The sequence below is a fragment of the Platalea leucorodia genome (genome assembly GCF_965183815.1).
Source record: "Platalea leucorodia genome assembly, chromosome: 9".
In the NCBI taxonomy this organism is placed as follows: domain Eukaryota; kingdom Metazoa; phylum Chordata; class Aves; order Pelecaniformes; family Threskiornithidae; genus Platalea; species Platalea leucorodia.
Window position 1 is genome coordinate 15,906,212 of NC_138831.1, and position 17,299 is coordinate 15,923,510.

The 17,299-nt window shown below is 54.7% G+C and overlaps 2 protein-coding genes across 2 annotated transcripts in view; one reads left to right on the plus strand and one right to left on the minus strand.

Moving 5' to 3' along the window:
* Positions 1 to 3,318: 3,318 nt before the first annotated feature.
* Positions 3,319 to 5,724, plus strand: H1-8 (H1.8 linker histone; the record flags this gene model as incomplete). The annotated part of the gene is made up of 5 exons (XM_082321247.1): positions 3,319 to 3,334; positions 3,512 to 3,798; positions 3,885 to 4,017; positions 4,114 to 4,172; positions 5,713 to 5,724. 5 exons carry the CDS (start codon positions 3,319 to 3,321, stop codon positions 5,722 to 5,724), a joined length of 507 nt encoding a protein of 168 aa, XP_082177373.1.
* Positions 5,725 to 7,396: 1,672 nt separating this feature from the next.
* The window catches only part of PLXND1 (plexin D1), an 85,340-nt gene continuing 75,437 nt past the window's right edge, over positions 7,397 to 17,299 (minus strand). The window contains exons 31-36 of the mRNA XM_082322201.1: positions 17,082 to 17,186; positions 16,101 to 16,264; positions 14,477 to 14,624; positions 11,200 to 11,340; positions 10,166 to 10,240; positions 7,397 to 9,482 (exon numbers count right to left, since the gene is read on the minus strand). Of these exons, the coding sequence (XP_082178327.1) occupies positions 9,366 to 9,482; positions 10,166 to 10,240; positions 11,200 to 11,340; positions 14,477 to 14,624; positions 16,101 to 16,264; positions 17,082 to 17,186 (750 nt within the window). The 3' untranslated portion in view covers positions 7,397 to 9,365. The remainder of the gene's footprint in view (positions 9,483 to 10,165; positions 10,241 to 11,199; positions 11,341 to 14,476; positions 14,625 to 16,100; positions 16,265 to 17,081; positions 17,187 to 17,299) is intronic.

Sequence of the window (17,299 nt, forward strand, 5' to 3'; positions counted from 1 at the left end):
GCCCCGCTGGAGTGGCCAGTCCTCGGGGTGCATGTCGCCGCCCCGGGAACACGAACCTGGCCCTGCCGCTGCCACCGCCTGCCCCCGCTTCACCACGGCCACAGCCCCGCGGGGCGGGCTCCTCTCTCCTGGCACTAGGAACCCTGGGAACAAGGCTGTAAATGTGTACACACGTTTTCTAATTAAAATGCAAAGGCTTAGCTCTTCCACTGGCGTAAATCCGTGCTTTTCTGTTGACTTGCTGAGAGCTCGTGCCCCCCTGCTCCGAGCGCAGACTCTTGGGTCTGACGCCCCCGCCACACCTGCATGCCCTGTGCCGCCATGCATGAGCCCCAGCCTGCGGTGGAGCCACCCTCGCCTCCCTCGCCCCACCTCGATGGCCTGGCAGGGGCTGGGACACATCCCTGCCTCTGCCACCGTGGGGGCTGGAGCTGGGGCCACCTCCCAGCTCTGCCACTGGAGATGGCGCCCGGCTGGTGCCACCCAGCCACTTGGCCCTGCCGCACTCCGGCTGCCCGGAGGCAAGTCTGACTGCTGCGAGGTGCCCCCAGCCCTGCCAGGTCCTCCCAGCTCCAGCCCTGCCCCACCTGCAGCACCTCAGAAGCCCCGGGAGGCACTGTGACCCCTCCAGGGGGGATGGGATGGGGTACCCGTGCACATGGGCCCCTCCATGCCGCAGAGGTGATGGTTGTGGATCCTGCCCAGCAAGCAGGCGGCACGGAGGGGACCTGGCGGCATGGCGTGGCATTGCACGGCACAGCATGGCACAGCCATGTGTGGCCGCAATCGGATGTGCTCAGGGAGGGCTCGGTGCTTGCTCCTGCAGGCACCCAGCGCAGCAACATGCACACAGTGTTTGCACCCTCAGCAGCAGCCCCGCTTGATGTCCCCCCAGGAGGAAGCACCCCTCCCCGTAGCACTGCTGCCATTCATCCTTAGGCATCTTCGGGCCCCCTGTGGCCTGGGGCTGTGCCCTGAGACACGCGGCTCCCGGTCCTCCCGCGCACCTCCCTGTTTCAGCTGTAATCAGTTTGGCATCAGCCCAAGTAGGAGGTTTTGGCCAGTGCTTGTGCTTTTGAGGATTGATCGGTGCATTGCTAAGCTTCCCTCCCTGCTGTAGCAGGCAAGACATGGGAGCATATGGCTCAGAGACGTCGACATATGTTTTAAGCACTACAAGATGGCATATTGCAATTGTAGCAGTGTTCTTCATTTTTATTTTTAGCTCAGTTATACAAATAAGATGTTTTTCTCGCTGTTCAGTGTTATCAACATTTGAAACTATTTTTGTACATTATTATCCTCTCTGATTTCTAATCCTATGCAGCTTTGCAAGGTCTAATAGGGAACGTATAGAACCCATGCAAGTTAAACCTTTAATAAAGAGCAATTTGCAAGTACAATTCTCTCATTATTTTTTTTTATCGATACTTCTGCATATTCAGTGAAATCTAAAGATTAGAGGTTTATGAATAATTCAGTGTTTAGGCTGATGTCTGATTCATGTACTTCAAATCTGGGAGCTGGTTTTGGAGGGAAGAGGAGGAAGGATTTGGTGTTTATTTGCTGTCTGCAAGGCTGTGCTCCACGGGAGCCGTGTGATGCTTGGCACTGCAGCTTTCCCGCCCACGCCGGACTGGCCCCAGCACACGCTGGAGATGTCCTGGTCCGAGCCCACAGGCTGTCACCCCATGCGATTCCCAGCCCTACAGCTGCTGCTGGTGGTGGTAGAGGCAAGAGAGGGTTTGGGACACTCAGGCGGGTGCCGGAGGCATCATGGAGCTGCCGGAGAGGTGATGGCCGGATCCAGGAAGAGGAGATGGTCGGAAGAGACGCACCCATCCCTGCTGTGGTGCCAGCCCCTGCAGCCCTCCAGTGTCCCCACTGGCCCCTTCCTGGGGAATTTGGAAGCAGACTGGGAATGGAGCCAGGAACAGCCTGGTCGTGCTGGTCCGGGGGGAGCCGGGCATGCGGGGCATAGGCATAGGTGCCTCTCCTGGCTCCTTGCTCCAGTCCTGGCTCCTGCTGGCACCTTGGTCCTCTGCCAGGATCTGGCCCCTGGGCTCTGCAGGTGGGTGCAGACCTTGATGAAGGTCTTTCTGGGCAGCACTTTGCACGTACATTGGCGCGGTAACATCTGCCAAGTTGGGCTGTGAACCAGCCCTGCTGTCACGTAATCCCAGCCCTTCCTCAGGCTTGCAGCTCCCCCACGGCTTTGACAGACGATACGTACGAAAGCCCCATGACTCTCATGTACAGAGGAAGGGACTGACGTGGCGCACTGTGGAGAGACACAGTGGTCCCCAAGGTGGTGACATCTGCGCTGTTCCTGCACCAAAGAGCAGTTGGTGAATTACTCAGGCTGGCCTCGCGAGCGCAGGCAGAACAGAAAGTAGCACAAATATCCGACCCCGCTGGCACAGCGGGGAACGTGTCCACAGTATCACAGTAGGAGTTATTTTTAACATAGACATGACACAGAAGTGCCCTAGGCACCTCAGGGACCCCAGATGGCCGAGGGCTCAGCTCACACCTGGCCCATGGGACGATGCTGTCCTCGGCATGGGGCGGTTGCTGCACCAGGAGTTGGCACAGAGGGGATATGGAGGGGCTGCCCACGTGTGGGGCTGGGAGTTCTCTCCCCAAGCACAGTGGGATTCGGCAGGCCAGGGGTTCTGCTCGTGAGTGCACACCTAGGGCTACTGTGGGAGAATCCCTCCTCCTGCCTTTGCTGGCCAGCAAAGCAGCTCTCCATTTTCTTCCTCTTGTTTGTGGGATTGTTTTTCCCCTCCCATTATCAGGCTCCCCTGGCAGTGCAGCCCCCCGCTTCCCAGTGGGGCTATCCCAGGTGAAGGGAGCTGGTACGTCACACCAGTGCACCAGGAACGGGTCCCATGCAGGTCCCACGCCGCGGGCTGCCTCCCCATCCGCCCCACAGCAAGTGCCGTCAGCAAGGTTCAGTCCCAGCACCCGCCACCCACCAAGCAGCAGGCAGGTGCCTTTCCCCTGCGTGTTCAGGTCGATCACCCTGCGAACCCCCTGTCTCTCGCCGCTCTCCAAACCCTCTGCTTGGATGTACCCCTTCTCCCTCCAGCCCCTCGCAAAGCTTTGGCAAAAGGCACTCGGCTTCCCCGCCACCTGCTCCCACCAGGTGGGCAACCAGAGCAATTAGCAGCTGCTAACAAGCCCCTGCAGTTAGGGTGCTAATCAGATAAATTAGCTGGAAGTGAACTGAGCCTGTGAGTAGGGGCAGTGGTACTGTGAGCAGAGCTGGGACTGTCTGGGCCCAGAGCTTTAGGCTGGTGTGCACGTGCTGCCATGGAGCCTCAACCAGGTAAGGGGTTTGCCAGTTGCTGTGGGGCTGGGGCTCTGGTGGCCACGGTCCCTGTGAGGCTGCGGGGATAAACAAGGTTGTGGCTGCTTGGCTTCTAGAGGGGCTTTGCAGCCCTCAGGGGGTGTGAGTGCCTCGGCCTGGGCCCAAGTCCCAAGAGGTGCCTCTTGCCTCTCCCAGCAGCTGAAGCTGCCAGCACAGCCCGGCTCCCAGGTCTGCTGGCCCGAGGCCGGCGGCCACCACACCCCCCCACCCTGCACATGGTCATTGAGGCGCTGCGGGCCCAGGATGAGAAGAAGGGCACCTCTGTCATTGCCATCAAGCAGTTCATCCTGGCCAAGTACCCCACTGTGGACCCCATCCGCCTCAAGTACCTGCTGAAGCGGGCGCTGAGCAAGGGGCTGAGCTGTGGGGACCTGGTGCGGCCCCGCAACTCCTCCGCCATGGGGGCCACCGGCCGCTTCAAGGTGAGCAGGGGGTGCCTGCCCTGAAGCAGCGGGGCTGGGGGCTGAGGTGCTGCCTGGCCCCACTTTCACCCCTCTCTTATCCCCAGTTAGCCCCTGAGAAGCTGCGGCACAAGCAGCCACCAGGCCAGGCAGATCCTGACAGAGGACAGGTCCCAAAGCCAGGAGGGAAAGGGACCGCCAAGCCCCCCCGGGCCCCTGCGGCGGGTGCGCGACAGCAAGGTAAAGGGCTGGTGGTGCCATGAGCCACCCCCGGGGCTGCTCCGACCCCGTGGAGAGGCCCCTGCTTGGGCTCATCCACTGTCCCTTCTCCCACAGGCACTGTGGAGGAGAAGCCGACAGCAGTGAAGCGGAAGCCGAGGGCAAAGCCCACGGAGGTGAGTAGGGCCCAGGGGTGAGGCTGGGCGGGTTGTGGCAGGGCAGCAGCCTGAGGTGCTCTTTTCCCTCCAGGCCCGGCCGCCAGCAGCAGCGAAGCCCAGGAGCAATGGAGCGAAGACCCTGCAGGCTGCCAGCCGCCCCCGTGCCCCTGGCAAAGGGCGTTCAGGGCCCCCTGCGGCTCCGGCTGCTGAGGGTGCAGGAGCGGGCGATGGTGGCAGCCCTGTGGGTGCTGGGGCAAAGGGGTCCCGAAAGGCCCCAATGGGAAAGAGCAAGGGGAAGGCACCCAAGGTGGTACAGCAAGATGCCCCCAAGGCGAAGCAGGGTCAAGGCAAGGCGAGGAAGCCCCAGGCAGCCCCAGGAGCCGGCCAGGGGGAGGCCAGGCTGCGGAAGGCAGCCCCCGCCCCAGCAGGCAGGAAGGCTCGGTAAGGGGAACTGGGTGGCCCCGCTCCCTGTGGGAGCCCAGCCCTGCTTCCAGCTGGGCCCAGGCCCTCAAGGTCTGAGTCAGTTTTAGTCCCCAGGACAAGTTTTAATTCTGTGTTCACCTCCTGTTAATAAAGCTGCTTCACTGCACTCATGGAATGGCATGACTGCTGCCCTGCTCGTGGGTCTCTGCCCCTGTACTCCCATCTTCCAATGACAAAATCCCCCAGCTCTTGTCCCATGTGGCATGGTGGTGAGCTGGTGCTGCAGGCAGCTGCCTGCCATGCCTGCCCTCGTGGTGGGGTGCCCTCTGTGTCCCCAGCCACTGGCTGCAGTGGCACACCTGGCAGCCAGCAGGGCCAGGCTTTGGGGGCAGTGTCTGTGCAGGCTGGCAGTGATGGCCCAGGCAGGGGGCCCTGGGACCCATGGGGCACAGCATGGTGACACCCCTGGGCACTGTGAAGCTCGGACTTGGCCAGTCCTGCTAGTGTGAGGCCATGGTGCCTGCAGCCTCAGTGTGGGGTAGGTATCTGGCCCTCTGCCCTCCTGGCTGCCCTTGTGCTAATGCCTGGCTGAGCTGGGATTACAGGAGTGCTGGGGCAGCAGGTCTGGGTGCATGCCATGGGCAAGGGTCCCCAGCACCAGGGGGAACTGCCTGTGCTCTAAGAGGAAGATAGAAGTGTTTTAGGGCTCAAAAAAAAGTTTGGGGTGTTTGCTGTAGATTACAGCATTACTTGTGCTCTTGTTATCTATCAGTGGCACAGTGCCCACCTCTAAACCTGTCTTGCTAGCTCCTGTGGGTCAACATATGAACGCTTTCATTTAATAGCTTTAAATGCCTGAATTTCTCTTGCTCTGCACAGAATGGAGCCATTCTGAAGGTCAGCCTGATAATGCAAAGGGTTACAGTCCTCCTGGGCAGGAAAAAATAAGTGGAAGTAAAACTCTCTTCCTAAAGAGGATTTTGCTAATCTTCAGCTGGCCTTGCCAATGCCCTCCAAGGCTCCTGGCCTTGCTTTGGGGCTTAAGCAAGAGCTGAGCAAACTAACTTCTCTTTAAACTTCAGCCTTGGCCATGTTGATCCATCTTTAATGGAGCCAAAACTTGTGTCCCCCCTAGGGACATAACTGAGCAGAGCTCACCTGGCCCTTCAGTGATGGTTAACCTCACAAAGCACTGGTCCCTAGCATGGAAATGTCCTGTAACAGAACTGGGCAGGAGCTGTCTCCTCTCTCACCAGGCACCCAGTGTGAAACATGAGGCTCTTCACTTTGAGAGAGTCCAAATCATTTAATGGCTGGATTTAGCTTTACTAAGAATCAGCTTTCTAGTGGGAAAAGAAAATCCTGCTGGTGCCTGGAAAGAGCAGCTTTTATGGGGGGAGGTGGAAGAGAGAGGATTGAGCAATGCCATGGTTATTAAGACCTACAGGCTGCGGCTGGTGTCGTGGCACTGAAGCCAGAAGCCTTGAGGGCTGGTGGCAGTTGTGGTGCAGAGCGGCCGCTGGGCTCCCCAGGGCTGGGAGAAGACACTGACCGTCCTGTGGGCTGACGGCACCTGGCAGAGGTAAGGGTGTCCGGCCCTGGGCGCTGCTGTGGTGTTACTGGTCTTCACGTGTGCAGCACAGCGTGTGGTCAGTTCAGGTGTGTGGTTGTGTCCTCACGCAAATCTTCCCCTTCCCGTGCCAGCTCCTGTTCTGGTGGGAGCCATGGTACCAGGTCGGGGCAGCGGTGTGCAGCCGCAGCGTGCTCTGCAGGAAATCAGGGCTCTGCAGCCTACAGAGGTAAAAACCCATCTTGTATGGAAACAAGGTGGTTATCAGCTGAGCTGCCAACCCTGAGCATGGTACCTCTCGTACACGCAAAGCTTGCTGCACACCCCCAAGAGCCGTCCTCCTCCCCATGCTTCTGTGTTCTGCACTGCGTGAGCGCGGAGGTCGGCAGGCCGGGGTGGTGGAGAGCATGGGAGGAGAGGCACCCCGTCCTTAGGCAAGGGACAGCAGCCTGACCTTGCCGGCAGTGATGGGTGTCTTCCACGATGTCGTGTGTCCTCTGTGTGCACACAGACAGGAACTTTACTCCACAGGTTTCAGCACCTTGTTTTATTACAAAGATAGGCTTTTCCAAGAGTCTGCCACTTCCACTACACAGCAGGTAAGGGCACAACACCCACAACACGTGCCAAAGTTTAAAAACATGTTACAAAGGGCTCGGGGGTTCAAGGCAACACTACAAACCCTCAAGCTTCTGCTCCGTTGAAGTTGTTCCTTTAAAATGGTTGTAGCAACTACTTTTTTTTTTTTTTTTTTTGCTTTGGAAAAAATTAAATAATAAAGCAACAGGCCCCGATACATGGCCCAGTGACATCACCTGGAGGCAAACTATACTGTCGGCTCACCTGTATTCTTTCCTTGTAACAACATGGCGCTATTGCTCCATGGACCTCTTCCCACCTCCAGCCAACCTCAACGTTCTCTGCTACCTTGGTCCTTCTCACCCTTGCCTTCCATGTGCTGGGCCTGCCTATATCTCTGGCAGCTATTCACAGTTTCTAAAGGAAAAAAAAAAAAAGTCAAGATTTTTTGTGAAATCACTTTTAAAATAAAATGTAGCCCAGCTACATTCTTAGAGTTTCTATTCTGAATCCACATCCTCAGCAAAGACGTTGAAACCTCCACAGTGTATGTACTTTTTTTGTAGTTCTCTTCTTTTTAAAAAAAAAAAAAAAAAAAAAAAAAAAGAACAAACTCTGTTCTTCCCCTTTCCCTCTGCTCCCTCCCTCCCCCCCTTTTAACATACTGGATAAAGTCTATCATTTGTTTTAAAATAGATATCTATATACACATACACAATTCTGATGTTCCAATTTCTGACAAATGTGGCATTACTGCAAATGATGGGATGGAGGCCACCTGTCCATGGCAGTGAGTCACCCAGGAGGAGTTTTGGTGGACCAAAGTCATCTAATAGCAGGTTGCATCCTTGCCAGCTGGATGAGTAACGGAGGCTCACCTTAGACCCTGCCTGGAGTGAGGTAGTAACTTTTTTCTTTTTTTTTTTTTTTTTTTTTCTTTTTTCTTTTCTATTTGGCGGTTTGAAAATGCGGTGGCTACATCTGGGTTTACCTTTCACGGGCAGGTTGCCTTTGCCTGCATGTGAATGCTGGCTTCAAGCATGTGGCATTAGCTGCAGTCCAGCCTCTACAGAGGGGCCTGCGTGATGCTGGAGAAGACCAGAGTGGTCACAGCTCCCCAGCTGCAGAAAGGACAAAGTTGCCAGCAGAAAGGAGAATGGGCCACCAAGCTGGGACGGGGGGTTTGCCCCAGCATAGATGCTGCAGGACAGCAGTGAAGTTTCGATGTCTGCGCAGTGGGACCCTGCTCACTGACCCTGGTGTAAGGAGGCGTGGGACACTTTCTGCCTTTATTTGCAGCTTGGGGTGCTGGAGCTGCTCTGCTGGCCTGCGAGAGCATCGTGCTGCCAGGGGATGGGGTCCAGTCCCTTTGCCTGTATGGGCCAAAAAAAAGACACGCAGCAAAACTGCGCTCTCTTGGTTGCTCTCAGGTGACCATGGTGGGCTGGGTCCGAAGCAAGCAGAACAAGCTGCTTTCGGAAGACACCTCTGTAGCACTGACCTCGTTTGTGGTGATGATCGCAGGGAGATGCTGGAGCACGTGGGGCAGAGGGAGGGAAGATGCTACCTGGCATTTTGCCCTGCACATGGCTCAAGCCTGCCCTCTGTCAGAGGGCTGTCAGCAGGAGCTAACCCTTGTTGGCACGAGCGGCGTTGCTGGGGCAGTGCCATAGATGTGTGCGCAGCCAGCACGGCAGGGAGACCGGAGCGTGAGGCAGAAGTCCTTCCTCTCACCCACTACATCTGGTCTTCTGCTTCTAGGCAGAAGCCACGCCTGTCACCAGCTGGCTGAAAGGTGGGTCGTTAGGGGATTTTGCCTACCCACTGCAACTCCAGCTCACTGTGCATGCAGATCTGGGAACCTGGGGAAGGGGGAGCAGCCCTTCCCACGCTGTCTAACAGGTAACACGCTCCCTCCAGCTCTGTAACAGCTGTCTCTGTTAGGGGATAAAGTGCTTTCACCATGCCTTAGTTACTTGGGAAGCAACTGCTTTGTCTCAGCCCTGAATTCCCCATGTTGCCCAAGTCTCAGATGGAGGAGTGGTTATGTTTACACATACAGTACAAAAATGAAAAGGCACAAAAATACACAGAATGCAGCAGATAGTGAACAGTTGATAGAGTCCCTGGTGTTGGAAAAACAAGTATGTCAGAAGGATGGTGTGGAAGGGAGCTCAGGCGTTGCTCCGATGGCCTTTCCCGTCTCTGCTCGTTACTCCCTGAGGCTACCCTTCTGCTTTGCGTCTGTTCTTAGGGCTTCTGCAGCCCCGTCTCTTGTCCTGAAGAACCACAAACGGGGATGCAGGGAGCCACTAACCGCTTGGGCGCTGATTAGAGGAAAGTGTTGAACTGAGCTTGCCACAAGTGTCACGTCTCCATTTCTGGTTGGCAGCAAATAAATTATGGGTGCCACAGTGCAGACCAGAGGGTTTTTGAGCTGCTCGGAAAGGTGTCTCGTGGCTTCTTGTTAGGTGAGGGAGCCCTTCAGCCACGGGCCAGGCCTACTCCCCCCCAAAGCTGGTTTGAGAATGACCCTGGCGGAGGCGATCCATGGTGGATCTACGGTGTATCCGCGGCTGAAGGCAGGTTCCCTACGGCACTGCACTGCAGAGAAGGTCACTTCCAAGACTGCAGTCGGCCTAGGCTTCGCTGCAGCACTCATAGATGTTATCTTCCATGAGCGCAATCACTTGCTCAAACTTGTGCTGGAGCTGGGTGCGCTTCGTCATGGGGTTGGTGTCCAGGGCGGCCACGATCTGCAAGAAACACGGGCAGGTGGGCGGCTGAGGCGGTGTGGGCAGGGGTGCCCACCCGCCAGCCCAGCTCCCCCTGCCAGCCCTGTTGAGCCTGCATCCCAGCCAGACCTCTGACAGGGAGAGCCCACCCTGCCCCACAGCCCCTGCGCTCCCACACCGCAGCACCCTCCCGCTGCTCCAGAGCACAGCCGAGTCCCTGGGTGGGGGAATGGGGCAGGAGGGGAATGCAACTGAAAACCACTGTAATAATAAAGCTCACGGTGTAGAGCTAGCTCACAGCATGGGGGTACAGGGGGTGAGGAGCCAGCCAGGGCCGCTGCCTCAGCTGGGGGCGGCGGATGGCAAGTTATTTTGGGTGTGGACTGTATCGGCATGCTCTGCCCTCCTGAAAGCATCTGTGGGTATACACATTGGGCAGCCCTGCTTCAGTCCGGCCCAGCCAAATGCTGTTAAAATCAACCAGGAATAGCTGGCCTTCTCTTCTAAGAAGTCGTCAGCCAAGGGATAGGAGAGCAGGTGCGTCTGTGTGTGCATGTATTACATATGTGTGTGGGATTATGCAAAAAATGTTAATCCCTTTTCTGCGGGACTGGATGCAGGCGTCTGACCGCTCGGTTACAACATACTGCTCGTTATTCCCTCCACAGGTATGCTGGGGCCTGAGTGCAGCTGAACCCACTTACCTGGGAGCGGTATCTCTTGGCGTATTTGTATATCTCAGCCATGGCGACGTTGGTGTTGAATTCATTCCGGTATTTCTTTATAAAGACAGAACAAAGAGGGGAGGAATATTAACGTGATGCAGGAAGTGAGTTCCAGCCCAATCAGCAGGCATTAACTAGATTAAAAGACGGTTTTGCCTGGGTATTTTTGTTACTGTTGCATTGATGCAGATGGACTTTTGACTTACTCCTTTAAGGAAGGTGCATTTGCTTACATCAGAAACGGTCTCAGTCTTTTTAAAGCCAGCCTTAAATGCCCACGCTTGATAGCACTGTTTACCCTTCTGTGCTCAAAGCTGTTTCAAAGGATGGGGCAGTGCAAGAGCTGGGTAGAGGAATGCCAATGGAAAAAACCCACTTGGTGGCTGAAGCTAAAACGCCATGGGGAGATGGTTTGATTTTGAGGAAGCTGTGGCATATCGCTGGCAGGACTCGGATCCGGAGCATGGCTGCCAGCTCCCGTAGCTGGTACCAGGGCCGGCATCCCGCACCTGGGCTGCCTGCCAGGGCCGACTGCCAGCGGGCTGCCTGGGACTCGGGGCTGGCCCAGGCAGTTGGTGCCCGGGGGCCAGCTGGCCGGGGGGCTTCAGGACTGCGCAGATCCTTTTCCAAACTTCCTGGCTCTTTGGCACCGAATTTTGCTTTCAACTCCCAGTGGTGCCAAAGCTAGTTAGGTTCAAGCTAACTCATGAGTGTTTACTGCAGCTCCGACAGTAATTGAAGATGCTTGGAATTAGGTCAGATGAAGTTTGTGCGTGGAAGTTTGAAGCAAAATATCCTTTCGTGTTTGCTCCTTCCAGCATCTAAGCAGTAGCTAATTGCAGCCTATCTGCGTTCCCTGCCGCTCCCAGACTCCCACTGTCAGCCAGAGCAGAGCAGGCTCGGTGCTCCTTGCTCTGGCAGGGCACCGAGCCTGCAGACCTGGCCCCATCCCCGGCACGGGGGCACGCACCGGCTGAGCCCCCCTCCACCCGCCACAGCCCAGCGCGCCTTACCCGCGACTCCTCCGCGAGGTGGGCGTTCATTTCCTGCTCGCTGAGCGGGGGCATGTCGTGGATTTGCTTGTAGTATCGCTGCACTATCTTCCTATACTCGGGGATCTCCTTGGCGTACAGTAGTTTATTGGTCGGGGAGTCCTAGAGCAAGGGTGAGATACTGAAATCAGGCACTGTATTGTTCCTGGCGGAAAAATTTTTATCCTGTTTGTCTGACCAAAGTGCTAACCATCAAACATGGACTTCAGCTACAGCTGGGTTCAGGAAACAGCTATGTCTTTGGTCCTGGCTTTACACAGACAGGAGTGCGGTGGGACAGCACCGAGGCACAAAACAGCTAATGACAGAGGCGCTTGCTCAAGCACATCAAGGTGCTGCAGACAGGTACCATCTGCCTGCGGAGCCACAGCACTGTCCCTCTGCCATTCTTCCTAGCATGAGTTAAAACGTTTGTTAGCTACAGTGCCAGTGAAGGTGGTCTAAGTGAATGTGTTTTAATTTGCAGCAATGGCAGGCTAAAAAGCATGCACAAGGTCAGGCGAGGTGGCTTGCTGCCAGGTGATGCGCTGCAGATGAGTAGCATGTGTAGCACAACTGTGTGTGTTAGTTAAAACACTTGTGCTCCGTGGCTCTGTGTGTGGAAATTGGTAACAAGGCAAGGGCTTCTGCATGCATTTACTCTGGTCTCTTGAGCAGCCAGCTTGATTTAAACTGAAGAACAAAGCTCTCTTAGAAGCTGAACTTTGTCAGTTGAAATGTTGCTCTTGGATTTTTCATGTAGCTTTGATTTATTTTGCGTTGGCTAACCCAGCCTGCCTGGCCTATATTGAGTGCATGTGAAGTAATTAACAGAAAATACTGAGTTCTCTTGATTAATGTCAGCTTGGACAAAGCAGTCTTAACCTCCCAGCCACACGATCGGGTTGTACCAGTGAAGGCATAACCCTGCTTGCACTCCTTGCAAACACAAGCATGAATGATTTTAACCTCAAGGCAATCCTGCCCCGCTGATATCATTACCCCGGGAATGAACTTGGCTGACTGGACCAGCGTTGCATCCCAAAGGGAAACAGCCCCAGGCTTGGGGACACGGAGGGGAGTAAGATCAATGTGTCCTGCCGCCCCGACACTGGAGTGCGGGACTGCTCCCTGATGCTCTGACAGGTGGAGAGGGGAGGGAGGATCTTCAGAGGAGAAAAGCATGGCAGGGCTCTAGCCATGGAGGCAGCATCGTCAGCTGTATCGGGCAGTAAATAAGGAAGCCCGGGGTAACTGCAATCTGCTGCTGCAATATGTAGCGTAGCTAATGCTGCAGGGGAAATGGGAAATGGGCACCAGGCTGTGCCATCAGATCCCACAGCAGTTTATTTTCAAACCCAATGACAAGGCATTACAGGAATATAGCCAAGTTACAGAGCCTGCTCACAACATTTTTTTTTTCCCTTGGAAACACAAAAGAAAAGCATGCTGCCTCTTTTTTAAGTTATTTTTTAATTTGTGTCTGATTTGTCTGTATGGGTACTGGTTTATTAACTGCTTGCATGCTGTAGATGTACAGAGTCTGAGTCTGCTCTCACATTTGCAGTATCAAGAGCAAAATGCTGAAACCCAGGGAAGAATCTAGCCTGGAAAACATTCAGTGATATACTGTGTGTATATGCAAGCTGATTTTTATGCTGAGGATTTATTCTTCCCACATTACTCAACAATTCCTTCACTTATGCTATTGTATTCTTGAAAAATGTTTCCATCTGCTGTCTGACTCCAGCTGACCCCTCTTCCCCTTATCCACAGCTTGACAAGGACAAATGGTAGGTGTTTCGTAACACATGCAAAAAAAAAGTCCCAAACCCAAACAAACAAAAAATCAAGCGCTCATTAGATCTTCCTCCAGTATTAACCTCTCCCAGTGAAGGCTTCCTGTTGCTCTCAGTCTGGGGGATGCACTGAGCAGCGCCCGCCTCCTGCCCCTCGCTCCGTAGGGTCCCCTCTACGTCACACGCTGGGCTGCTGCCAGCCCTTGGGGCGGGGGGGCGGCGGGGGATGATTTACAGCATTTCTTAATAAAACTTATTTATGTCGGGAAGTTTCAAATGTCAACGCTGCACTCAGCCAAGCCAGTGGGAGAAGAGAAAACATGCGCACTGGACGTCTCGCTGCCTCCCAGCCCCGCGGGATGGTGCGTGGGAGCCTGATGGTGGGAGAGGAGACATTGCCCGTGCAGCCTCGCATTTACTCAGAGCCGGCGTAGCTCCCTAGGCAGGTGTGCTAGGTCTGATGGGCTCTGACCGTGTGCCAGAGGCGGCCAGCATGTGATGGAGACACTGCCACCAGAGAGGAGCACCAACTGCTTGGCCGGCAGGGCTGCTGCAGCAGCACCCAAGTGCTTCCCAGGTGCTGACGGTGTCAATGGGGTGGCCCTGGGCAGTCCCCACACCTCCACATGAGCCAGGTTGGGTCTGTGCCGCCTGGGCAGGCTTAGCCTATGTTCACAAAGGCTCAGCTTGCCTCCTGAGCTTCTCATGGCTCTCCCAGGTGAGAGGCTGTGCAGAAACCACTGACAGTGATGATTAAAGCTTCACCTGAAGCTACATCATTTTCCATCCTGCCACTGGGACTTTACATTGTCCCTCAGCTGCTGTTATGGGATTTTTATGCTAATGCTGTCCCGAAAACCAGCCCTGACTGAGACAGCTGGGCTCCTGTGCCGAGTCTGCCTGTGCCCGGTGCCTGTGCCCAGAGCAGAGCTGACACCCACCCGTGCTTGCCTTGGTACATTACACCCCTGCCCGACCCAACAACAGAGAATATTCGTCTGCTCGTGCACCCGCTCAGCCCCGTCAGGAAGCGTTACAGACACTGCGCTGAGTAAGCTGGGCGCTCGCCTGCGACCGCAGGACAAATACGGCCACTGGGTAACACTGAGCGCACAAGCCAGCGGCTGGGTCTCCCTCCATCCTCCGAGCCTTCCAGGCTGGGGCCTTGCCCTTTGTTCATCCTGCCTGTGACTGTGTGTTCCCACTCCCTGACCGCTGTTTGTGACAGAGGGGGTGCAAATTTCAAGCTCAAGCCTGAACAAAGTGGTGGGGAAGGGAGGGGAGAACTCATCCTTGGAGCCAGCCAAAACTCAACTGCGTGACCCTGAGCAAGTGGCTCCCAGCCAGCCCCACTGCTGGGGGAGGTTGGACTGGGTGACCTCTGACAGTCCCTTCCCACCCGTACTGGTCTGTGTCTATGACTGCCTGAGCAGGAGTGAGATGTCCTCTCTGGATGGTACCTTGCCCAGCTGCAGGTCAGACAGGGAGCAGGCGTCAATGAAGGCCTGGGCTATCACAGAGAGACAGGCGTCAATGTGGTCTGTCTTGTCAATGTCAAAGACGAACTGGGGGTTCTTCAGGATGTTGACCCAAAACCTCAGAGGTAAGCTGCGAGGGAAACAAGCCAAGAACACACACCAGGTGAATTTTTGTACTCCAGAGGGAGAGGGGAGGAAATGCAGGGAAGATGATGATAGAAAGCGAATAGTAGAGAGGAAAAAAACTGAGGAGCCGGCTTCTGCTATTTAATCACATCCTGGTAGTGTACGACCCTCTGCCTAGCTAGAGGAGCAGGCACATATCTTCACCCTGAAGAGACATTTCTTCAGGCTGAAGCATGCGGCACAGACAGGAGACTTCATGTACAGCCTTGTCTAGGTGAGAGTATACCCTTGTTCCTTCAGCAGCTTCCTGAGCCAGCTGTGGTCCAGAAGAGACACTGGCAGGTTTGCCTGCATGGAGCTATTGAATCAGGCTTCCCCACTTGCTGATTTTTGTAGCAATGGTGTCAGCTCCTTTTCCTTCTTCCGCAACAGTAATCGTCATCTGGTTCTGATGGTAAGCCTGGCCCCGTGAAATGCATTTCATGTGTCTTTTTTTCTGCTCTCTCATCATTTTCTCCTCCAGTTATTTCACTGCTCATTTGGCCACAACACAGTTTCAGTATATTGCTCGCTCTTCCTACCATCCCTCAGCAGCTGAGGAGTGAAAGCTGCTATAAGTCTTTGCTTTACTGGCAATTAAAGGTAATGAAGGATATGCAAATCTGTAACTCAATGGTTGTGTCTGGATGCCTGCTATCCTAGCCAAATTTGTTTTTAATTTTCACATGTTGGGCTGGAAACGGTTACTGTCCCTGCAGCCTCAGAAGCGCTGAGCCTCTCCTCAATGCTTCCTCCAAGCTCCCTGCTCTCCCCAGTTACATCTCCTGGTTTCTCCCCTGCTCTATTTCCCCCCTTCGCTTTGGCTGCCCCACCCCATTCCTACTGCTCATCACATCCCTCAGCACCGCTCCTGGCTGGTCCCCAGTGCTGCAGTGCCTGCCAGCACGCTACTGTCACAGCACCAGCTCCTGGAGTCCTGTGAATACCCTGGAGTCTCAGTTTGGTTACAGAGATAAGTCGGGAGAAGTGCCCCCAAGGGCTGAAAAGCCAGAAAGCAAATGAAATGGAGCCAAACATGCTGTTTTTAAAATCTTCATGATGTTTTAAGACCTGACGTGATTTGGGACTCAGTTTCAGATCTCCAGTGCTTGGAGCTAACACCATTGCTGTCTCCCCTCATCCCGTCCCTCTTCTGTTTTCCCTTTAATTATTTGTACTAGTGTGCCAGTTCGTTCTGCCCTTTATCTGCCTATGCCTCTTCTTCCAGCTTGCCATTCCCCTGAGCTCTGTGTTTGTTCAAAGCTCTCCAAGCTTGTGTTTGGACTCATATTTCGCCAACCCCTCCTCCACCCCTCCTGTTTTCCAAGTCCCTCTTCTACTTTTAGCAACCTAACGATTAGCCCAGGACACCAAGGCTTTGCAGCTGCTGCTCCTGAGAGATGGAAGGAAGGAAAGAAAGAAGAGATTTCCTCTTCCAAACCTGTTGGTCTTCCAGATGTGCATAGTGTCAGGGTCTGTGATCCCTCTTTTCTCTGCTTGCTCCTCTAGGAAGTCAAAGAAATACTTCACGGCCACAGGTGGTTTATCATCTCGGATACTGAGAATGGCTTTGAACAAGTCATCCAGAAACTTCTGCAGCGTGCCCTGTGGGACAAGCACACATGATGAGACTGGGGAAAGCAGCAACACCCGAGCCCAGAAAAACAGCGTGAGGGGCTGCGACTGCTGCGCACAAGGGGAAATCCTTTGCTGCCAGTTGGACAAATCAGAGGAGAAAAGGGATGCTGAAGCAGGGAGGGAAAGGTTTGTTTCTGCATAGCGATATAATTAGCTTGCATTTGTGTTTAATTTCTTTTGGCACTGAGATTTTCTTTCTTACTGCTAGGACCTCACATCTGTGATTGTTCTGCACAGTAAATACAAAGAAGACTAGAGACTGCTGGCCATTCTTGTGATCTCTGCTCCAGTGAGGCATCATGCTGGGATTAAAGATGGGCTGGGAGCCCAACTGCTGGAGCTCAGCACTCGCAGAGAGTGGGGAAGTTCAAATCTGAATTAAGATCGCACAGACATTCCCCCGAGCTGAGCATCTCCATCTCCCTTCCCAGCAGGATCTCTTGCTGGGGAGATGGGTTCACGTCTAAACTGTGCATCACGAGCCCTGAGGCGACCAGCAATCCCTTTCATGTGCACAGACCCCAGACCAGCCTGGGGAGATCGTGTGGGGCTTCATGCAGCAGCACTGCTGCTCAGAGGGCGAGCTGGAAAGCTGGAGGGAACCCAAGGAGCCAGTGGTGCCCAGAAGACTCGCTAAACGTGCTCCATCTGTCCAGGACACAAGAGTCACACTGCCCCTCAAGAGTGACCGTCCCCACCATGCTCCTTCCCTAGAGCAGGCTTCTTGCTACAGACCACAAACAATAATCCCACCTGCTGCGAACGAGGGCGTCCCACCTCCTACCTTTGTGGAGAGCAGCCTGGTCAGGTAGATCTCTGGTAGGACTTTCTTCCTATGGCTCTGTCTGTGGGACTTCTTATGTTCAACTGATTCATCAGTTGGGAGAACCTAGTCCGATATAAAACACATGTTCAGAGCGCTCCTCTCCGGAAGTGTCACACTGAATTTTCCTTTAAGTATAGAATTTCAACTGCATATAAAATTCAATTAAAGAGCAGTTA